Here is a 22,297-nt window from a genome sequence, read left to right on the forward strand (position 1 = left end):
CATTAAGTGGCAGTGTCACTGCCAGAGTCAGCAAAAATGGCTGACAGTCTGCCTGCCACGCAGCGGTGACGCCTCGAGTGCACCTGTATGGTGGCATGGAGATTTTCGCCAGCATCTGGTCGTGATTGCCTGTTTATATTCGTACATCTGTGTGAATAAATTTATCGCATGCTACAATACACCAAGCTGATGTCATACTTGAAGTCTGTTTACACTTTTTCCACACTTTTCATGAGTTTTATTTTGTTTTGTGGGCCACCTGTTGGCGCTGCTTCCGTGCCACGGTGGCCACGGTGGCCACGGTGGCTCCCTTGACTAATCAAGCCATGCGAAAAACTCAATTTATTAAAACGCACAAACAGGACCAAGGACACGCGCAAACCTGATACACAGACTAAAGGCCCTTGCAGACGACAGGCCATAAGCCATTCTCGTGGCTGGTCCCTCTTCCGGTTCTCCTAATGGCGGAAGGATGAAATTAATCCGGTTAATGTCACCTGTTGGAGAAGAAACGTGACCGTAAGTGAAATCAGTAATGGTTCTTAGCTTTAAGAACGGCTTTAGCCCTTCTGTGCTTGTGTGTGTTCGCGTCTTTAATTGCTACACGGAGCAACATGTTGCCTGCCCGTTCATCATCCGTGTCAGGATGAGCAGAGATTTGCAGACATATTGTTTGAATAATTGCTCACCAGCTGCATCTACTCAGGACTCAGCAGGCCAGAAAAAGCCATTGCCTCGACAATGAGATATCCAGGGATATATTTAGACTGGGAACGAATTAAAGGATATCTTTGGAATCTTCAAAATGGTTTTGGAAAGTAGAAATGTGAGGGAGAAGAGTGAGAGAAGATCCTACCTCTTAGGATTCCTCTGGCTGTTGATTACATTTCCTAGAATACAATATACCCTTGCTATCCACGATAGGATTCCTCTGGCTGTTGATTACATTTCCTAGAATACAATATACCCACTGCAATCCACGATTGCCGGGTATGAAAATAAAACTCGAGAAGCCGGGCGAATTAAAAGTCGTAACAACAAATGCGAAAACTCACAATGTTTGTTGGGCAAATAAATTCAACACTTTCCGCATATTTTCATAAACTCCCAGCTCTAGCACGGGTGTGTGTGTGTTTCTGAGTGAGTGAGTGTTTGAAACCATGGACATTTGCTGGGAATGGGAATGGGACTGGGACTGGGTCTGGGGCGAGTGTGTTTTAATCCAACCACAAGACAAACACCAACTGAAGTGTGGCCCAGGCCCCCAAGGCAGTACACGGACACTTAAAGTAAACTAACAAGTTGAGGGGACGACACAGGGACACAGGGACACGGGGACACGTGACTGGGGAGAGACAATGGGGGGGATGTGGATGTGGAAGTGCCTACTAAGTCAAGGCTCCTCAAATTCCTTGGCTTATCAACGAGACGCCGGAAGCTGTGGAAACATTCATACATATTTACATGCCTCGCCGGGCTGGCTGTGGCGGGGCATTGTGTGTTGTGTCTGTCTGCCTCTCATCAAATTACATATTCAACAGCAACAGTAGGAGGGATGGAGGAACACAAGCAAACAGACAAGTAATACACATTCCATTGGCTGACTGGTATCTTCCCTCGTCTGCGTAAATGTCAAAATTTGTCAATTTCGCAAAAAAATTGTCCCCCAGTAGTTTTCGTTTTGGTAAAAGTTTATTTTGGCTTAGAGATATTCAATGAAAGCAGGTTGCACCAGGAGGGGCACGGAGCTGCCAATCTACGTGTCTCCCCAGAGATTGTCGATGTAAATTCAATTGCTGCGAAAAATGTCCATTAAAATTCGTAATTAAAACGTTAATAATTTAATGCAATTGGCCGCCATTTCTCCAGTCGCCTTTCTCGCAGGCATTCACGTAGCGGCGACGTTGTGTCAATTCAGGGCAAAAATCGATCATAATTCGATAAACGCCTTGCCAAGGAACGCAAAAAGTTTTCACTTCGATTCAGAGGGTCTTCGACTTGGCAAGGGCCTCTGAATGGAGGATGGAGATTGTAGAGTGTGTCCATCTGTGTAATTGAAGTTTCACTTCCGAATTTTCAACTGAAAAGGCTAAATAAAGTGAGTTCCAGGAAAATGAAAGTACTTTTTCAAGTTGAGAAGTACCAACCCGTTCGCTGTTAGCTAAGGGAATGTTGGAAAGACTGCTCCATCAGCAATACGAGTATTTTGCAAATTGCCAAACAGGATTCGGGGAAATCTGCCATAATAGGGACATCAGTTGCCAGCTCTCTTTATCTCTTCCTGTCTCTCTTCCGCTCTCTCTCTCTCTCTTGGTAACCGAATCACGCTTGAGATTCCCGCTACAATGGCAGACATCTATCAAGCAAATTGAACACGCCCATGTCACATACATTATGGCCAGAGAGACGCCCAGCCCATCATCTCTTTACCCTTTTATCAGAGGACAAAGCAATTGCAAATCCCACCAGCCAGCCAGCCAGCCAGCCAACCAACCAACCAACCAGCCAGCCAGCCACCACCATCAACCATGTGCATGGACTGACAGCACGCACTGTACGACGCCTCTAATATCGCTCCATAAATAAAGTCAAACAATAAGTGCGTCAACCTGGCATCCGTGGGATGGATGCTGTATCAGTCATGGTGACAGCTCCAACGGCGCATGGGGCGAAAAGTGATGATGGGACCGCTGCCTGCTCCTCGGTGACACGCGTTGAAATGTCAGTTAGGCAAATGAGGGTAGACAGCACCGTCCCGGCTCAGGTTCAGGTTCAGCTTCAGGTTCAGGCTCAGACTCGAAGCGGAGTTTGACAGAAGTCGTGGGTCGACTGAATGACACCGTCAAACTAAGCCACAGACGACGAGTCATTAGCTGGATCCGATTGGGGCAGAGGAAACAAATGGTCCCACTCCCCCATAATAAATGTCCAGCATTTACTGAACAATTGTACTCGGCAGCTGGAGACCATTCCAAATCTGCGCTTAAAGACTCAGATTAATCAGTATTTGTCTGGGTATTATCCAGGGGAGGAAGCAGAAGGGAAGGGAAGGTCCTAGGCTGGCTTAGATTTTGTGGTGGATTTAACGACCCGCTGGCATCCGGCGTCCGCCCGGTCACCTTGATCCGACCACAATGCTAAGCGACAAACCGACAAACCGACGAATCGAATGCTAAAAAAAGGATGGATGGAAAACCAATACTCGCATGGACTTCCTCTCTGGTGGTGCTGTGGGGTACACGGGGGGTGAAAAATAAATGCAAAATAATAAAAATCGATTTGAAACAGGCTCCAATTGAAATTGAATAGACTCGAGCAGCGCATAGCATCCTTTGGCCGTCCTCTGGCGGCAGGATGTGGCAGTGTTGCTGAGCACTTTGCACGTTGTCATTTGATAACCCATTGTGGCAGACGAAAATTGAAAAAAAGTTCCGTCCAAAGAGAGGGGTCGTACGGGGCGGGGGGGAAACGGGAACAAAGTTTCATCTTGACAGAGGACTATGGATGGAATATGTGGAGGACATCTGTCTGGTATGTGTGAAAGTAAAGTCCAACCGGGCTGGTATCCATACCAGCAGATCTGCTTCACACTCTAATACGAAACAGAAACAGAATTTGTCCAAAAAAGGGTTTTAGCCCGAGCAGAGTTTCTCCATTCTTTTACCAATCATTTGCCCTAAGAACTTTGAACTTTGGGGCACAAGCACAAGCTTCACAAAAACCGCAACAGCCAAGCAATTAACATGGAATGACACTTTGATCGAAGTGTCTTCTGTGTGGGTGTGTGTGGGACGGTCAATCAACTGCCGGTCAAATGAGTTCGAGCGGACTCGTACCTCCGAGCCAACGAAGGTCGATGAAACAAAGCAAATCTGAATACATTCATTCTGGGGCCAAGTCAACACCATTCGGTTCCAAATGCAATTTACATCCAGAGCCAGTCAGGCGGATAGATAAGGCGAGCCCAACTTTCTTCTGGCCTACCTCTACCTCTACCTCTGGCTAAATCCAACTTTGCGCAGTCCGCACATTTGCCCTGGCTCTGGCCATGCACAAGTCGAAACTGATACGTGCCTGTGCATCGTCTGTCCATGGGCCAGAGTCAAATGCTTATCATCAGAACGGACAGAGTGCATCGTTGAGCCCTTCGTTGGGCCACGCTGCGTATGCGTACTCGGGCAGCTGTGGGCAGTGAAGAGCAAACAGAATCCATACTCTCGCAATGGAGTCAAAGAGGAGATGAGTCCTTAAAGCTGTTTAAGCCAAGCCAAGTGGACACGTGTTAACCATTTTATGGGTCTCGTAAATGGGGAAAGACGGAAACCAGACCATGATCAACACGAATTAAATTGTTCTCCCCTAATCAAACGGCTATCTAATACTCCCAGCATCTTCCCAAAAAGTAGGCAAGCAAATGGGGCACAGCATAACCAAAGTACGAGTACTTGGCGGCTGCCCTGCCGGATGCCAAATCTGGGCGATTAAACTTCAAGTGTAATTCGAGTGGGAGGCTGGTGGCTCGGGTTCTGGCTCTAGCTCTGCTTTGATTCCGCAATCTACACAATATTTAAGATTTAATTTAAATATATCTACGTAGGAGTTCTAGGAGAAAACCCAGAGCACGGTCTCGCTCTCGGGCCCAGAAATAAACAGAAAAGCAAACCCTTGCCCGAGACTTTGGGCCGAGTTGAGGACTTTTGTTTGTGCATAAAATTAAAGCAAGTCGACTGAGGCCGAGGCTGAGGGGCAACTTTTATGATTGGGTTGGTTATCCAATGGCAGCGCCACAGCGCAGAGCGCCGTGTGCCGTCTGTTTGGGTTAATAAAATATGCAAAAATTCGGCACGAAAATTAAGTTTTCTCTGCATTGTGGAGACCTTTTGCACTTGCCCCGAACCGCACTTTCGCCTGCTGTTCGCCGAGTGGAAAGCGAAAGGCGACATATGCCCACAGAAACAGAATGGAGGCATCACACATACGCACTGTTGCCCGTTGCCATTCTCCTGTCTCCTGCCTCTTCGTCGTTAACTACTAATCAAATTATTAATATAACTAGAAACTTTTCAGGGCCTGTCACGTTTTTGCCATGTTTCTCTGGTAATGGGCGAACTGTGTTGCCAGCCCCCACATTCATAGCATAGCTATCTGATGTCGTTATAATTATCATGTTATTGAGCAAATTATACATTTAGAGTGTTTGTGCGAGTATGCGTGTTGGTGGAAAGTGTAGTTAAAAGCAAAGAGCAGTAGAGTTTTAGCCAGGTTTCAGATTTAAGCCTCACACAATTGCGGAGCGAAGCCCCTCGGCGGTTGAAATTTGTAACACAACTCCCGACATCATTAGCTGTACCCACAAATTGGGGGGCCCTCACTTAAGCTGTGCTGGCATTGAATGGGGAAATTCATTTAACACACAAATAACGCAATTCTATTACATAAATTGAATATGGCCACGGGTATTGGAAGCCTTTTAAACTAATGCCATCTCTTCCTGCCCGTCTGCCACTCACCGTCTGCTACTCACTGAGGTGATTGCAGACCCAAAATGCCGGTGATCGAATGTATGTACACGTACACACAAACATAATAAGCCCAACCAGAAAGTCAAATGCTTTTTCATTTCGTTTCGATTGTGGCACACACACAAAACAGGCATTAATGTTCCCCAATGTCAATACCAATGCCAATACCGATACCTGATGCCCCCGCACACACACACACACACTCGCATCCGTGTGGCACAAAGAATGCTATATATATTATTTATGAGAGTGTGTGTTTTAACTAAACAGAAATTCAATTGTTGTTTTGGGGGGCTGCTGTTTGTCGTTTCTCAGCCTGCACGTGGCTTTGTCCCGGGAGTCAACAATATTTTTCCGCATACTCGTATTCACCATTTTTCTGGTATATTTATAAGTGAGTAAAATAAAAGTCGAACGTGTTTATGGGACAAATGAGATACTTTAGATTCAATTATGCATTCGTCAACAGAGCTCATAATGGAATCCCAAATTGTGCCATCTGTGTGTGGGTGTACTTTTGCGTTTTATTTGCGCTGCTTAAATTCTGGCCAGACATGGCGGAAAGGAGTCTTCTTAAAGTGCCACGGCCAGGTCCGGGCCTCAGATTTGTGTCTGTCGGCCATAAATCTGATTTGTGGTTTATGCTGCTGGGTACTTAATAAGAGAAAGTGATGCCCTGACTAGCCGCAGTGTCTGCCAAAAGGATTTGTAACTCCGAGTGGAGTGTAAAAAGCTGACCTTTGTTTGCACTTGACAGCGGCCCGACTTCAAGTCCAAACCAAGCAGAGTGTTTATTAATGTACAAAAAATATATGTATTCATTGTTCATTCCAGATCAGGGCTGTGGGACATTGCCCATACGCACTGTGGCCGGACGAAAATCAATACTAGGGCAATCCGTTCAGCCGGCTTACAAGTGTAATCACTGCATGAAGAGTTGACCCCCCAAGAGGCGCCCAAGAGGATATCCCTGCTAATAGAACGCTGCAATGCAATGACCTGGCAACCCCACTTGGCCTGGCCCACTTGACAACTTCGTAATCGAGAGAGAGAGGGAGAGGGAGACGGAGACCTTGGGTCTAGTGGCACATGCCGCAACAAAGAACAACTAAGTGAAGCCAAAATCCTTTGAGAAATTAGTGGGCTAGTCCTAAGCGACTTTTCCACTTCACGCCTGGCCAGGGCTTTGGACTGTTTCCAGCTGGGGGACAGAGCAAAGGAGTCGAGGAAAAGCCGCGTGGCAAACAAATCTAAGGAATTCCACTGGCCCCTGCCATTTAAAAGCAATGCACGCACAGATGTCGGCTGGAATGCGTCAGAGTTTGTTCCTGGGAATCAATCGGGAGTGACGTCAAGAGTGGGATGCTTTTGTGAAGCGGAAAAACTTTACTCTTTGCCTCTTGCGGTTGGACTGAAGTCAAGGTCCAGGCTTTTTGGCAGCCTTTCTGCAAATGTCATTAGCCGGAGAGTGCTGTGTGGTTTGCTGCATTTGGCTTTGGCCGGCAGCCATTTGCTACTGCATTTGGGAGTATCTGAATGAAAGCAGTCAGAGAACAGCAGGGAATCAAGTTAACAAGCAAACGCAATTACAAGCGACTAAATAGACTAAAGTTGCATTCTTAATTCCATTCAATGCCAGTGCCAGTGCCAGAGCCAGAAGACACTTGCTACTCGGCCACAACGCGACGGCCTGCCCCAGAGCTCGCCCATTGAATGCAGGAAATTAGCGAGAGCCTCGGCCTGGCCCAGACACTGACGAGATTGTGCCCCATGCACAATCAGGCCAATTCCAAGAAGCCTGCTGACTCAATTAGAGACCGACTGGCAAGGGCACAGCTCGCACACAAATCAGATCAGATCAAGGCACAGGCAGTGCGATGGCCTAGCCTTTATGAAGTCATTAAATTATTAAAGACTTAAGAGACCCCAAAATGGAAAATTGGCGAAAAGTCAACACCTGTTGGCCTCATCCCGTTCCCGTTGCCGTTGCTGTTGCTGTTGCTGTTGGCTTTAATTTGTGACGCACCTCGTCTGCTCATTCATTTCGCCCCGCAGACCCTGTTACCTTGTCGTCGGCATCCCTAATTCAATTATCGGCAAGAGGAGCACGCCCTCACCAGTCGGCCCCCACCAGTCTCAGTCCCAGTCTCAGTCTGTCTCCCATCTGCAGGGTAAACATTTGCTTAAACTTTACAATGAAATTATCTGAGCGTGCCATGGAAGTGCACCCCGGGACTTCCGCTTTGGCCCAGCATCTATTGTGGTAGATGGTAAATTGGCAACGTAATTGGAGTGTGTTGTGGCCAACAGTGGACCGTGACGTAATGAAAGGGAAGGAGTGTGACTCACTGGGGAGCGTAGTCAGTAATCAGTCATCCAATGATTAAGGCAACTCGAACTGTCCCGCTTCCAAGAACTGTTAGAATTCAACTGCTGACTAAATCTTGAACAATTTTGTGTCCTGAAAGTAGCGATCCATATTCCCTAACCATATTCCTCTCCTAGAAATTTTGACCTTGATCGTATGAAACTTCCGAGTGCCTAATGAGAGCTTGTTCTATGGGCAAAAGCAGTATTCTCCTGTTTGATTAAATTGTAAGCAACTCCTCCAGTGGATTAACTACGAGTTTCAATTCCCTGCACTCCCTGGCGAAATTCTGTCGCATTTAATTAAAGTCTTGCGCATAATACCCCAAGCTAAAATGTCACGGCAGTCAAGTGGTCCTTTTGGCCCTTTATAAAAATTTAAAAGTGCGCCACGTTCTTAAATATTCAATATGTCTTGCTACGGGATGTTGGTTGCTGGATGCTGCCTGCTGGCTCTAGTAGTGTGTGCCGCATTGTCACTGTTTCCCTCTGTGCTCGCACCGTACATAATTTAATTTGCTGGCATAATACGCTGAGCATTAACAAAGTAATTACGGGCATTATGGCAACCGCATCGGCGGAGCAGAGCAGCCTCTACCTCACCCGCAATCTGCAGTCCCGCTGCGATTGCCATGGTTGCCATGGTTGGCAGATGAAATGAGGAACGACCATTGTGGCTGCCATCACTCACCCACCCACACCCACACACTCACACAAGAGCGCACACAGGGGCACACAGATGACAAATTTCCGCGTTTCCTAATTAACGAAACACTTTCAGCTGGATGGCACGACCGAGTGGAAAATGATTCAGCGCAAAAACTCAACATTTTAGATAAGTAGAAAAAAGTCAGAATGACTGAAAGGGCGCCCCATCAATCAGCATGAAAACGGGCGATTTACTGAATCAAGATAAAGATATGAAGGTACAAAAAAAACTAGTTTCATAACCCATCTTCCAGGGAAAAAGAAATACTTTTTGGAGGGTCCCATTCAATTGAATTCATGAATTGAATAAAGACCAAACCGAGCCGCTGCAAGGCAGTCATCTTACAGTCCTTTAAGTCAGTTTCACTGATTTAATTAGCCTCCATCAAGCTGACATTTGTCGGGTTGAATTTTAAATAAATTCCGAGCTGTATTTGTGCTGGCTGTCGCTTATCTCTTAGCCGTTTGTCTTTTGGAAAATCTAAATGTAAATAAATAAAACAAGAAAGGTCGCCACAATATCTCCCAACGCTAAGCGATGTCGGGAATTGCGAAGGGGAAGACAAACACCCCAGAGAAGGGGAAAAAAAAATGCAGCTTTAAATACGGAGACAGCAAATTTTTTTCTTGAAAATGTCAGCCCCGATGGGAGGCGAAAATGAGCGGATCGGATTGTCCATGAAATAAAGTGAATAAAAATGAAGGAGAAATACGTGTACAGTGTACACGGGGCCTCCAGTGGAGGGGAGGCATAGCCCCGTTGTCAGTGGCGACTTTTGATTGTTGCCAGCAGAGTTTTTCTTTGCCTCTTCTGTTTGTCTGGCGTTTCTCGACATTCTGCTGTGCAAACGGGAATAATCAAATGCACGCAGCTGCCACGCAGCGGCTTCAAGTAAAGTGAAAGTTAAATAAATTCCTGACTGCCTTTCGGCAATATTCACGTACGCACACAAGCGAAACAGGAGCCATATTATGGCGAAGACACACTTTCATACACTCCATTGAGTTTTCCGCGTATTGCGTATACGACGTGTGTGCTGCACCGAGAGTGCATTTTCCTCGCGTTATTAATATGCCATTTTCATTTTGTTCCCTGTAAAATTTAATTCCACTCAATGCAGTGAACTTTAACGTTAAAACTGCCAGCGAGGACTAAATAAATATTTTCGTATGAAAGAACAAAAAATGAATGCCAAGAAAAATACGCATAAGTCCTCTTGTGGCACTCGAAAGCGCGTGGGCGTGGTTCAGGCGAAGTTGCCCTTTGGCAACTGTGCGAAAATCCAAAGTCAAAGCCAGTGGCAAGACGATGGCACGATGGAAGTGTGGCTTTGGGCACACCGGAATGGAACACAATAACGTTACGACAATAAAGCCGCCTAAATGCTCCCTTGCCTGCATAATGCGCTAAATCTCGTTGTTTACTCGTATCTGTATCTCCGAACGGTCGTGAACTTTTGAAATGGAGATTTATGGGCAAAGTTAAAGTTTCCAAGGGATCCAGGACTGCCTGTAAGGATCGTCGGGCAGGCCCGAAGCCAGTCTCTGAGCCATTAATTGGCAAAGTGTGTGCCACAAGCCGCCTGTCAACGTCCAGGGCCAGGGCCTGGCCCAGGAATCACCTGTTGATTTCACTTGCCGTCTGACTGGGCCTTAATTAAAGCCCTCCAGCCAGGCCCCGTCAAGCCAGGCCAGGTCAGGACCGGCCAACTTTTCTTATCTCTGGCGAAAAGTTCGACTCTGTTCGTCTGTGGCTCTAATGAGCGGACAGCAATAGGTACAGAATAAAACAAATTAATCCACTTTGCTGAAATTTGTCAAAGTCAACTAACCAGCGATGGGATTGTGGGAGCGGGGGGGAGGAGAGAGATGTAAGATCCAACTGCAGAGACAGAGCAAATAAACTTGTTTGATTCAATGTGACGGGCATGTCTAAAGCAGGAGAAAAGTTTGCCAATAAAAGATGACTGAAGTCAAAGCGAAACCAAATCGAAAAACTAAGTAGTGATGGAATTTATTGAAAATATGTACCTTAATCGAAGAATGGAAAGCTCTCAGGCATGTCTTATTTACGATTAATATTTAAAAAAGAAATAACAAAGACAATTGCAATCTGTCAAAGCCATGAAGTTTAATCAAACCTGATGTCGTTGTTCGGTCCATTTTTGTGTTAAATTATGCATGAAACAACACAATAAGGCAAATCAACGAGTGATAAAAAGCACATGATAGGCATAGATGGCAAACAGACCGGTACTCAACACTCTCGCACAGACAGACTTCTCAAATTGTACACGGAAAACCTTTTACTTTAGCCATTTAGTTAGTTAGTAGTGACACTCGTATGAATTATTATTGTTCGGGGAGTGACAAAGGAGGTCACTGCCAATGCAAAGCGGAGAAAAAGTTGACAACAACAAGTTTACAGGACAGGGATTATTACAAGGCTTTAGCGATGTGACAACGCGCTAAGGTCCCGATGCTGTCGGCATGCCTATTGTTGGCGCTAATGACACTTTTATAACTTTTTATAGATTTTCCACACACACATAAGCACACACATAATGTGAACTCTAGGGCCATTTATCGTGGCAGCAGCGACAACAATCCTTTTTGTAATACAGCATAATACACATATATGTAGGAGTATAAACGCTGTCGACGTTTATTTCGCCTTCCTTTTCAAAACTTATTTACTAGAATGTGCGGAAGATGCTGCCGGATTTGTAGAGTCCCCTCCCCTCCCACCACCCCCCTCAGATACATCTATCTAGATACTCGTGTGTGGGTGTGTATCTATCTAGTGGTTGTTGCTATAGTATTTTTCTGTTTGGTTTTCTCTGTGTGTGCGAATGGTGAGAAGGCCTGCCCTGGGGGCGCACGGCGCGTATACGCAACGTGACGCATACGAAGCAGCAGCAGCAGGAATCAGGAGTAGGAGCGAAACAAACAAGCCGCAATATAATTTCGCAACAAATTTCAAATGCTAGGCATGAACAACTTTTAAACTTAACCCCCAATGCACCCACACACAAACACATGTATGTATATATGTACCTAAAGCCGTAGTATGTATTCCCAGGGCAACACTGATGCGTGGCAAGTTCAATTTAGAGTTAGATAAATTCAACTGGGGATGGGTAAATGGGCAAAATCAGAAGTAATCATCTTCAGCACACACGAGTTTCCTCCCTTCGGTTCGCGTTTCGGGATCGCTTAGTTCGATTTTATGGAACTTAAAACGCTTATCACTCAAACTTATCACTCTCAGAACAGAGATAACCATATGACATACAACGAATAGTAATAGAAAACACAAGTAGACAATATAATCTACCATGGAAGTGTACAAATGACAATGTCGGAGGCAAATAGTCTTGAGCCGTACAGCCGTACACAAGATCTGGAGCCCTGAGGATGAGATCTCCTTTTTCGGAAGACCTTTCAATAGGCGAAATAATATTTCAGGGGATGCAGCGTCTTCCGAAGATTATAGTGCAAGTTGGTTCAAAAGGTTGCACAATAAAGAAATTCTTACTAATCCTCTAATATATCTCTCCAGATATCAGACTCTGAGAAGACATTCCATTGGACTGTATCAGACGGATATCGTGGCCATCATAGCGAGAAACACCGCCCATCTCTCGGCTGTCACAGAGGCGTGCTTCTTCAAGGGAATCTCACCCCACTCCCTGAACATTACGTATCTGAAAGAAATCAACGAAAACATCAACTAACAACTTATAATCTTCTGCGACAGATACAAGTATGAAATAGTTCGAGAAGACTCAGCCAAGTCGGATATTAAGAGAGTGACAATGAGTTACCATCCGACGGTCTACATCAGTATTCAGGAAGTGCTCCAGACTCATGTCTCCAGCCAACTCGTCTCAAATTGGGATATAAATAAACAACAAACCACGGGCCCTCCCAAGGCATTGTCCAACAGCCGCAAAATTCTCAACGAAAACATGTAAGTATTACACAAAAAGTCAAATGCTGTCAAAAGGTTTACGGATTTGCTTAAAGCATGCATCACCACTACTGATGTTCAGTACGCATCCAAATCGCTGGAATCACCACAATCAGCAAGGGCATCTTCAGTACGAGTTCTCCGATAGGCCCTTCGGTGCGCATAATCGAGGAGGACAAGGTCACACGGCGATTGGCAGCAGTCAGGCCTTTGGGGCGCTGCACTTTACAAACTCAGCAAGAACTTCGCCGTCGCTTCGGCTGTGGTTTTTCAGAGTTAGGCTGTTGCTGCTGTTTCAACTTTAGCTTCGACGAGAAGCCCAATGCTGTGGGTTGAAACTGAAGATTGTCGGCGAATTTGTTGACACTATGGGACCCAACGAGGTAGGAGAGTTTTACTTTGACAGTGGAGAGTTCTGGCCCGGCTACTATGGCGACCCGGAGGCGACGAGACTATGGGTGACTTGGGCTATGTGAATGACGATAGGTGCGTGTATACGTGTGGAACTTAAGAAGGATCTTCTGAAGTACCGGAGCAATAAATATTATCCTCACGAGCTCGAGTACATAATCTCCCAGATGCCTGTTGTTTTAGAGGTCTTGACTGAGGCAAATGGGGACAATTGAATGAACAGAAAGTCGTGGACTACGTATTTCGGCGGTGACCTAATGGTTAAGGACTTACCGCGAAATGGCAATGGTAAAACCAATCGAATGGCCACCAAGTAAACTTCCTTCAGGCCAAAGGTATTTCATAAGATTGTTATTTTACATGCTGTTATCGCCTTGGAAAAGGGTCACAAATGCTCTCTTATCCCTGGACTAGTCATCGAAGGAAATATATTTAGCTTGTCGGTGAGGCTATGGCAATTGTTCTTACGTTTCTGTCCACGTGTTCCCCTAAGTTTTGTTTCTGTTTATAGTACTCCCTCCTCCTTTCACATGGATACATATACGTATACTATGGAAAATAAATATAGTACACGTGCGGACGTACCAACATACACAAAGGTTCATCTACGAGTAGTCGCATGAGCGGCATTTGTAACTGGTTTGCTTTTGTTCGAATTACAAGTTGCACTTTTGCCCGCCATTTGCTCTTATTGTCGACAATGGCAGGACCTGCGACCAGCACATGGGTATGGTTGTTGCTATTGCCGCTGTGTCAATATCCTGGCAGCATTGTTATTATTGCAGATGGAACATGCGCCTGCTCGTTAGCTGAAAAGTCGGTAGTTCCAGGGAGAATTGTCTACCCGGTCGATGTCCTTGTTTTCATCACCAACTTTGACATTTGATCAACACCATTCAAGGCAGAGGAGCTTTCTGAACGGGGTGTTGGGGTTCAGATTAAAGCTGTTAGCTAGCAATTGGCCTCATTTATTCCATTCTGTCTGTCAGGGGGGGCCTGCAACATGCTTTCACTTTAACGAGTGCAATTTCCATTAGCGATGTCCTGCCACCGGGAGGAAATTCGGGCAAAATTCTGTCAGTTAGCCACTTTAAATGGACCACAAATCGTTTGCTAACAACGCTCGAATTAATGAATTAATTAATTTGATTTACGCTCAATTAAGTAATGTCTATTTCGCGCTGCACCGAATCGGAATATACTCATAAATAAATGAGCAGCGGCGGCAGTCGCCAATCATATGAATCTTTTATTCATATTTGTTCGAGTTCATTCAATTGAAATGTATACTGAACACACTTTTTTGTCGTTTCGGAGGGATTATTATGCAATAATTATGAGCAAACAAGAATCAGCATCAATTTGTTGTATACAACATACTTTACATTCGATTCAATGAAGATGGATTGTCAGGAAGTTGAGCGGAATTTCCCAGCGTTTAATTAATCAAAGCAGCTTTCCTTGGGTACAACCACTCAATAACTGGATTAACTAGCTAAGTACATACTAAATAGCAGCCACTGGGCTTATAAAAGACGCGGCTTGGCTGGGATGCACCTCAATGCTTGCTGAAGTGCCGAACAGATCAGAATGTTGGTGTTCTACAGTTCTCTGGTTTTACTGGGGACATTGTTCACCTCATTTATTAGTAAATATCGGAAGAGACCTCCAATTAGATATCAAAATATAGTTTTTTTCGTTTTTGTAGCAATCGAAACATTTACTTTCGAGCAGCAGTGCGGCAAACTGAACGAATCGCAGGTTAGGAATGGAGAGCGAATCACGGAACTGGACGAACACCCTTGGATCGCCCGGATCGAGTTCACTGACTCCCTGGGAAACCGAGACTTTGGGTGTGTGGGTGCCCTCATAGGTCCCCGTCATGTCGTCACAGCTGCTCATTGCCTGACTGGTTTCGGTAGAGAGGTCTCGGCAGTAATCCTCGGCGACTGGGACTCCAGCAACGACATTACCGAACGGGACTGCAATCCCCAGGACTCGTGTGCACCGCCCCCTCAGCGCATCGACCACAAGACACTAACTCTGCATCCAGACTACACCACCGACAAGATCGACAATGACATAGCTGTCATCGAGTTGGCCAGGAACGTGGAAATCTCCAACTATGTTCAGCCCATATGCCTGCCCACAGCCGAAGAAGTTTCAAGTGGTACCGACGACACAACTCTCCAAGTGTCGGGCTTCTTGACACCTAAAAAACGGGCAATACCTAAGAGAATTAAGATGCCGTTCCAGAAAGTCAGCACCGAAGAGTGCCGGAAAAAGGATGGACACAATGTAATAGCTACTTCGAACATTTGCGGGATCACAGACTTTCAGCCCCTGTCAGGGGCTCCTCTCATCGATGCCCATGGAGGGGATCCACGTAGGTTCCATCTAGTTGGCGTGGCGGCCGCGGGATTTCCCTCTGAACCGAGTATGCATTTGCATACTAACGTTCATTTGCATCGCGATTGGATTCTGCAGAACACCAAAATCTAGCCACTGTTTAAATATCCCTTATGGCGGTCTTGCTGGGTTTTTCGACAGGTTGATTTATGAATAAAGCAAAAATCGCCTGACGACTCCTGAATTTTGGGATTTCTTTCCACCGCTAATAGATTGAAAATTCTTTGAGGTTATTTACACAAAAGTTACCCCATTTCTGACCCGAACCCGAACGCATAAATTACAAGGAAACCCAAAACACAGTTGGGGACCGCACCTTTGGGCTGTCGCCTGCCCCGAAATTGGATTCTTTTAGCCACCCACCGCTTTCGGTGCTTCATGCTGCTTTCTGCTTTCTGTTTTTTGGGTAAATGCAGTTTTCGGCACTTGGTTGGCGCCAAAAACCGTAAGTACATATCAGCATGGCATAATTTATATTTCTCACTCCCTGCCCCACCCCCAACCTGCAAGTCGAGCGAACTCCTTCGTTATCGAGAGCAAGCAACCGAGCAGCAGTCGTAGGAATATGGAAATGTGCAAACAGCTGCAGCCATAAATTCCGGTCTGTGCCAGGTCGGGCAGGGGAAGAAACGAATCGAAGCACTTGAACAAGTGGAGTAATAGATTTGGTTTGCCATTCGAATCACTGCTAATTGTCGACACCCGCTCCGCAGCGGGCAGGGTACTCTGAGCAGCTGGGGGACTCCATGAAGTCATCACGAAGGGTCCTGTCAAACAGCGTGATTCAGCGTTTCCAATGATTAATGAGCCATAAAATGCAAAGTTCGGTTGCATGAACCCCCTTACCTTTGCGATTCCAGTCGGTCTGGCAGCACTGACAAGTTACAGCAAAATCAAAACATCAGAAATTTTAAAACGTCATAGTGGCTTGTATCCAATTTCGATAGAATAACAATAAGATAAGAACAAATGCACTTCCGGGGATCTTCCATCGCGGCCACAGCCATCTGGTTGTTTGTGCTGATGTTGGTGCAACAGCAGAGTGACGCAGCAGTGTCGGCAGCATCCACGAATGGCACAAAGCCCGTTCCGATATCGGAGCTAAGTGCACCGGCTGCAATTCCGAAAGCGGTAAAGTCAGATGATGCAGTGCCCGTGCCCAATCAAAAGGATGCTGATGTCATCATTGCTGAGAAGCCTGCGCTAACTTTGAAGGAACAACCCAAGGAGCCAGAGCGGCCAGCTGACCCAAAATCTCGGGCCGAGCCCAAGTTATCGCCATCCTCCAGTTTGCCTGTGGAGGATGCTCGCATCGAGCACTCTAGCATGGGCAATGAAATGGATTTTCCGGGACAAGCCGTCGTCTACGTTCTGGTGGCAATAACAAGTTCCGCCATTTTTCTACTTGTGTTGCGTGTCTATCAAATGCGATTAACACGAGCAGAGCGCAAATATGGGGTACAAGGCGACAGGACCAATCAAGAGCTAACATCACTTCCCATGGCCATCGAGGATGTCAACAGCGACGAGGAGGACCACATCGTGTTCGAGGTCAATCGCCAGAATATACGTATATTATGAAACGGCTAACACAAGAACACGGCAAACAGATATTTGGTCGCCACACCATTCTCAACACTTCTCAGCAAACTTGCCTTCTTAGCTGGTCTCATTGTAGAATTACGTCTTAGTCGCTAGCTAACTATGCAAATTGCCTGATTCCCTACTTGGTAACAACTGAGTTTTCTGTAACTTTCTCCCACAGATGGTTCCAATTTAACGAATCAAAAGAAAAAAAACCATTTGTGATAACTTTAACGATATATGAATATGTCTGTAAGAATATATTGTAGAAGACAGACGCTGAAGCGCTGAAAGCATGGCAATCTCGTTCTACGGATGCTTTCTCCAATAAATGGTATATTAAATGTTGCGCGCCAGAACACGCAAAAAACCAAATCTCTTGCTCTCTCTCTCTCTCTCTCTCTACGGAAGCCCAGCACGCAAAACACATGCTCAGCAGATCAGAATGAACAGGACCAGCCCCCAAATGTTCATGGCATTTTTATTGCAGCTCGTAAAACACAAATTGAGACAACATGAAGTGCGTGCGGCAATTACAGGCAATTAAATTTGTAAATGCATGAAATGTGTTTCTAAACGCCTGTAGCATTTCTACGAAGTGGATTATCGAAGTTCATTTCTCAAGAAAATGATGCCAACGCCTTTGTAGGGCTACGCAGCTCAATAATTAATAGATTACAGCCAGTGATGCAGCAGTAAAGTAAAACCTTATTATTGTTTGTTGTTTGCACATTGTAAGCTGCATTCATATGTATACATACATATTCTCTCGCACTGCAGCTGCCTATGCAGCCGTTCTCTCGCGTCTTTCATTGTTTCTTCCGCCTTTTCTTTCGCTCTCTCGATCTGACGCGCTCTCGCTGATCAATTCGACCAGCCTGCCGAGCTAATCATCCAACAGACCCGTCGTGCTCTCTTCGTTGGCCTAACTCGTACCTTTCGCTGTCCCTTCGACTCTGTATCGCACTAAATACCTATACATACGCTGCTGACAAAGCTCAGCAGCTCAACAGCCTTCTCATCGTCAATTCAGTTGTTATCCAACCCCACGAGAGAGCAGAGCGGATCGGAGCAGACAAGTGCAATATGTATTCATCCAGATCAGTCCCTATTTTCTTGATATTATCTTTTATTACGCTGAGAAGTATGTTTTGATTACGCGGTTGAGGCTTTATTAATATATGTACATGCATATACGTTTTTTTTACAGATGCAGCATTGGCCAGCAAAAGATTTGATTGTGTAAATGCATTAACCAATGATACGGAATCGATTGGAAAGATTATGTATTACAGTCCAAATTTCGACTACCTGTATCACTGCTCTGGCGTTGCTATCACCATTCGCCACATCCTGACGCCGGCGCACTGTGTGATGTGGAAGCCCCAAAAGGACTACAGGTTCAGGACTAAAAATAAAATACACCCCATCAGCCAGATTTTCATTCATCCGAAATACACTTTGGACCGCTCTGACAACAATATCGCAATACTACAGCTGGAAGGCGATCTTAACATGGCATCCGGCCTGTCTCTTGCCGAGGACGTAGACCCCGGTTCCCTGATCGCACGGCGCTTCGATGTGGTGACCTTAGGTCAGGGCAAAAGTGGAACACGGAGCCATCGAACAACTAAAATTACGAGTCAGGCCTACTGCCAGCGCAAATTCGAGGGTCTGGCCATAACGGAGCTTGAGGTGTGCGCACACATCCCGACAGACAGCCCCGTGTTGGCAGGTTCGCCCTTGGTGGGCATCAAAATGGAGAACGGCACTGGGGCATGCAACCTTTTGGGGATTTCTCTGCATGGCTTGGCTAAGAACAATCCGCAAATGCCGACCCTATTCGCACTCATTTCAACGCACAGGCAGTGGATTGAAGAGATAACTAGTTATAATTACACCAAGTCGAGCATACAGAGAGAGAGCTAAAAATATGTACATATATGACATTATATGCAAAGCCCTGCGGTTCGATAAACTTTAATCAGCGGTTCAGAGACTGCGAATGATTCAATCAATTCAGTCTTTGTTGGGTCGACGTCCTATTCACAGCTCACACAACGAGATGCCGGGATCTAGGGTATTCGTATTTGTGAACTCTATTGTTCTATCCGTGCTAGGTAAGATGACCAAGGTTCTTGAGACGACACCAATTAAATTCCTCCTTCCTGAACTCAGCCATTGCGGTAGTGTGTGAAGAGGAAGCATGTGGCAGACTGGATGAGAGACAGCTCTACACGAACAAGGTGTACGCCGAGCAGGATGAGCAGCCATGGCTGGGTCGTCTTGTCTATAAGAACAGTAGTGAGGCATTCATATTTCATTGCGTAGCCGTGCTCCTCAATGCCCGGCATGCCCTGACCCCCGCCAGCTGTTTCTATCGAAACAAAAAACCACACACGCCCTATGCGGTTCTGTTCGACACTTCCGACTGTGAGTCCAGCACACACATAAAAATGTTCTCGATTGAAAAGTTTATTGTGCATCCCGACTACAATATCAACACACTTGGGGATGACCTGGCTGCTATCAGACTGGATCGCGATGTACCCTTCTCTATCTTTGCTCAGCCCATTTGCATGCCACAGCCCTGGGAAGGTCCAACTACTTTTGTTGCAACTAACGTGGACCTGATTGGTTACGATGGGCAAGACGGCAAGAAAATGCATAGCCGCCGCATCAAGACTTATGCGAACATTCGCGATAAGCAGTTTTGTAAGAAAAGCTACGAGTTAATCACGGAGCATCAGATGTGCGGACATGTTGAAGGAGCGGATCTGCAGTATGGGTCGGCTTTGGTAGGCGTTCGTGTGGAGAACGGCGTGCCCAAAAACTACTATCTTATCGGCAATTTGATCGGCAGATTTGAATCATACCTCGAAGCGCCATACCTGTTTATGTTTATTGCCCCATACAGTGATTGGATTTTGGATAATATTCAGGCAATTTGATTTTATATATATTTTTTTAATATTTATTTTTATTTGAAACACTTTTTGAATGTAAAGAGGAATCCATATATAGAGGACGTATATCACAAAGAGCATAGTGTGTAAATTTCAAATAAAACTAACATTTCCATCGAAAATTGGCTAAATGTTCGATATACATATGGAGCTATGCATAGTCCATTATAAAATAATCAGCTTTCCAAAACACATACCAAAAAGTGTGCAAACGGGTTCAATTTATTCGAAAGAATAAATGATTATGTTTACATTTTGTACCAGCAAAAATAGGACATTGAAATTCCATTTAAAAATAACCATCTCCGACCATGTTTGTGAGTTTGTGCATCTCCCCGTTCCGAACCCCCTTAGAACATTCTTAGATTTTAAGCTGCTCAGCAAAATTTTCAATCAGCTTAATACACGCTTGGGCTGCCATAAATGCATTCATCACAATATGACCATACCCTTTGTTTCCATGCGTCTTTCACCTGAGAAAATGATATCTGCAGGAGGTGCACCCATCCGCTGCCCAGCCCACCTATTGATGTGCCACCCACTTCATATTGATTATAATTAGTTCGACTCCTCCTCACCTCGTCGCTGAAATTGTTGTGTTATCGCACGGTGGCAGCATTCAGAACTCCAAACAACTTATAAGCTTATTACTCGCTGGGGCATACATAAATGCATCAATCCCTAAATGGTCAACGAGCATGGAGCAGAAACACACACATAGTCCTGTCGCTAACAAAAGGACATCTGAAGAAGTTGCAGGAGCCAATCTAGGCAAAGAGGTTCCTTGGACTAAACAAAATATTTGCGGTCTCTCCGAAGTGAGGTTTGAGGTGTACGGTGAGGCTTGTAGCTGCTGTGAGGTGGCCTAGGATTTTTGGAGTCCGCCGAAAATTAGGCACCGTCTAACGAGCGGCAAGACAAAAATTCTCTTTAATAGTTGGCAAAGAGGGCGAGGGATCAGAGAGTGGGTCAGAGCCAGGTCAAACTTCCTCATCGAAGAAAAGCGGGTTCGAAGTAGAAGTTCGACATTGTCATTGGGACGCCGTTGCAGCATTCCAAGCTTGGTCGACAGCGTTAAATGGTGTTCAACAAGTACCCTCTAAAGTGGCAGAATGATTATAATATTCAAAAAGAGAGAGAAACCCATTGAAACCAATAGGTGAAATATATCCCTGACAGTGAAGCGTTAGTTAGTGATATACACACTTTCGACGAGGCACCCGTTTGGGTAAGTTAAGATAAAGAAACCGAGCGAAAGTGTATAAATGTGTGTTCCATGTGTGTGGAATTTGCCCTAGGTTGGAATTTGGAGGAGGTCCGTCTTCCGGGACAACCAGCTGGAGTTTAAAAAAATTCGCCGGAGCTTTGGGTCGTCGCTTTGGAGCACTTTGGCGAGCAAGAGAGGAGAGGCCAACTAGTGCCCGGCAGACGGCAGCCGCATCGGTTTGATACATCGCTCCGCGTGGGCGTCTATACCCCGTGCGTAGGGGAGGAGGCAGAAGAAAAAACTGTTTTGCAGATAGCGGCAATTAGTGGCAGATCAAAAAGAAATTTGACACAGAAATCCAGCCTATTCCAATAGAAACAAAAAAAACGAGGGGGAACGTTGTGAGTTACTGCGGACACCGCAACTCTACAGTTATACCCGATACTAAGTCAGTATGGCTCTCCTCCGGCAGAAGCCGCTAATATTAAACGACACGACAAAGAGTGCGAGAGAGACAGAAAATCAGTCTGAGCGTGACGTCGGGCGCTGCGTAGCCACTGGCAGGCAGGGGGTGGGGCGAAATTTTGAGATATACGTTTTAAAGTGAGATCTAACAGGAGTGCGGATACCAAATTTGGTTACTCTAGCCTTAATAGTCTCTGAGATTTGTGGATGCCCCAGATTTTCGTCCTTTGCGGGGGCGGAAGGGGGTGTGGCGAAATTTTGACATAAAACGGTCAAGGTCCGATATCACAGGAGTGTGGATAACAAATTTGGTTGCTCTAGCTCTTATAGTCTTTGAGCACTAGGCGCTGAAGAGGACGGACAGACGGACAGACGGACGGACGGACGGACGGACAGACGGACAGACAGACATGGCTCAATCCACTCGGCTATTGATACTGATCAAGAATATATATACTTTATGGGGTCGGAAACGATTCCTTCTGGACGTTACACACATCCACTTTTACCACAAATCTAATATACCCCAATACTTTGAGTATCGGGTATAATTAGTGAATATAAGTAAAAAAAGTTAAAATTAACAAATGTTAAGATAAAAAAAACACGTTGAATGTATGTAAATTTATCTAGGTTTATTCCTGCGTCAACAGTTGAAGGTCCTGAGCGTCATCGACAACCAGAC

At 45.6% G+C, this 22,297-nt stretch overlaps 3 protein-coding genes across 4 annotated transcripts; all 3 read left to right on the plus strand.

The window, feature by feature from the left end:
• Window positions 1-14,533: 14,533 nt before the first annotated feature.
• On the plus strand, window positions 14,534-15,574 carry LOC108154373 (phenoloxidase-activating factor 3). Its single transcript, XM_017284637.2, has 2 exons — window positions 14,534-14,629; window positions 14,690-15,574. Exons 1-2 carry the CDS (start codon window positions 14,572-14,574, stop codon window positions 15,481-15,483), a joined length of 852 nt encoding a protein of 283 aa, XP_017140126.1. The 5' UTR covers window positions 14,534-14,571; the 3' UTR covers window positions 15,484-15,574.
• A 737-nt stretch (window positions 15,575-16,311) lies between these two features.
• On the plus strand, window positions 16,312-17,327 carry LOC108157627. The gene is made up of 2 exons (XM_017289765.2): window positions 16,312-16,941; window positions 17,156-17,327. The coding sequence occupies exons 1-2, from the start codon at window positions 16,360-16,362 to the stop codon at window positions 17,168-17,170; spliced, it is 597 nt and encodes a 198-aa protein (XP_017145254.1). The 5' UTR covers window positions 16,312-16,359; the 3' UTR covers window positions 17,171-17,327.
• Window positions 17,328-17,887: 560 nt separating this feature from the next.
• LOC108157727 (vitellin-degrading protease-like) lies at window positions 17,888-20,062 on the plus strand. Of its 2 annotated transcripts, XM_017289898.2 has the most exons (3): window positions 17,888-18,118; window positions 18,185-19,094; window positions 19,153-20,062. In XM_017289898.2, exons 2-3 carry the CDS (start codon window positions 18,980-18,982, stop codon window positions 19,923-19,925), a joined length of 888 nt encoding a protein of 295 aa, XP_017145387.1. In that variant the 5' UTR covers window positions 17,888-18,118; window positions 18,185-18,979; the 3' UTR covers window positions 19,926-20,062. The 2 variants fall into 2 exon arrangements, with proteins under 2 accessions (XP_017145387.1, XP_017139579.1); XM_017284090.2 differs by lacking the exon at window positions 19,153-20,062 and having other exon boundaries at window positions 18,011-18,093; window positions 18,185-18,958.
• The last annotated feature ends 2,235 nt before the right edge of the window (window positions 20,063-22,297 follow it).

Source organism: Drosophila miranda, chromosome 2 (genome assembly GCF_003369915.1).
Source record: "Drosophila miranda strain MSH22 chromosome 2, D.miranda_PacBio2.1, whole genome shotgun sequence".
NCBI lineage: Eukaryota > Metazoa > Arthropoda > Insecta > Diptera > Drosophilidae > Drosophila > Drosophila miranda.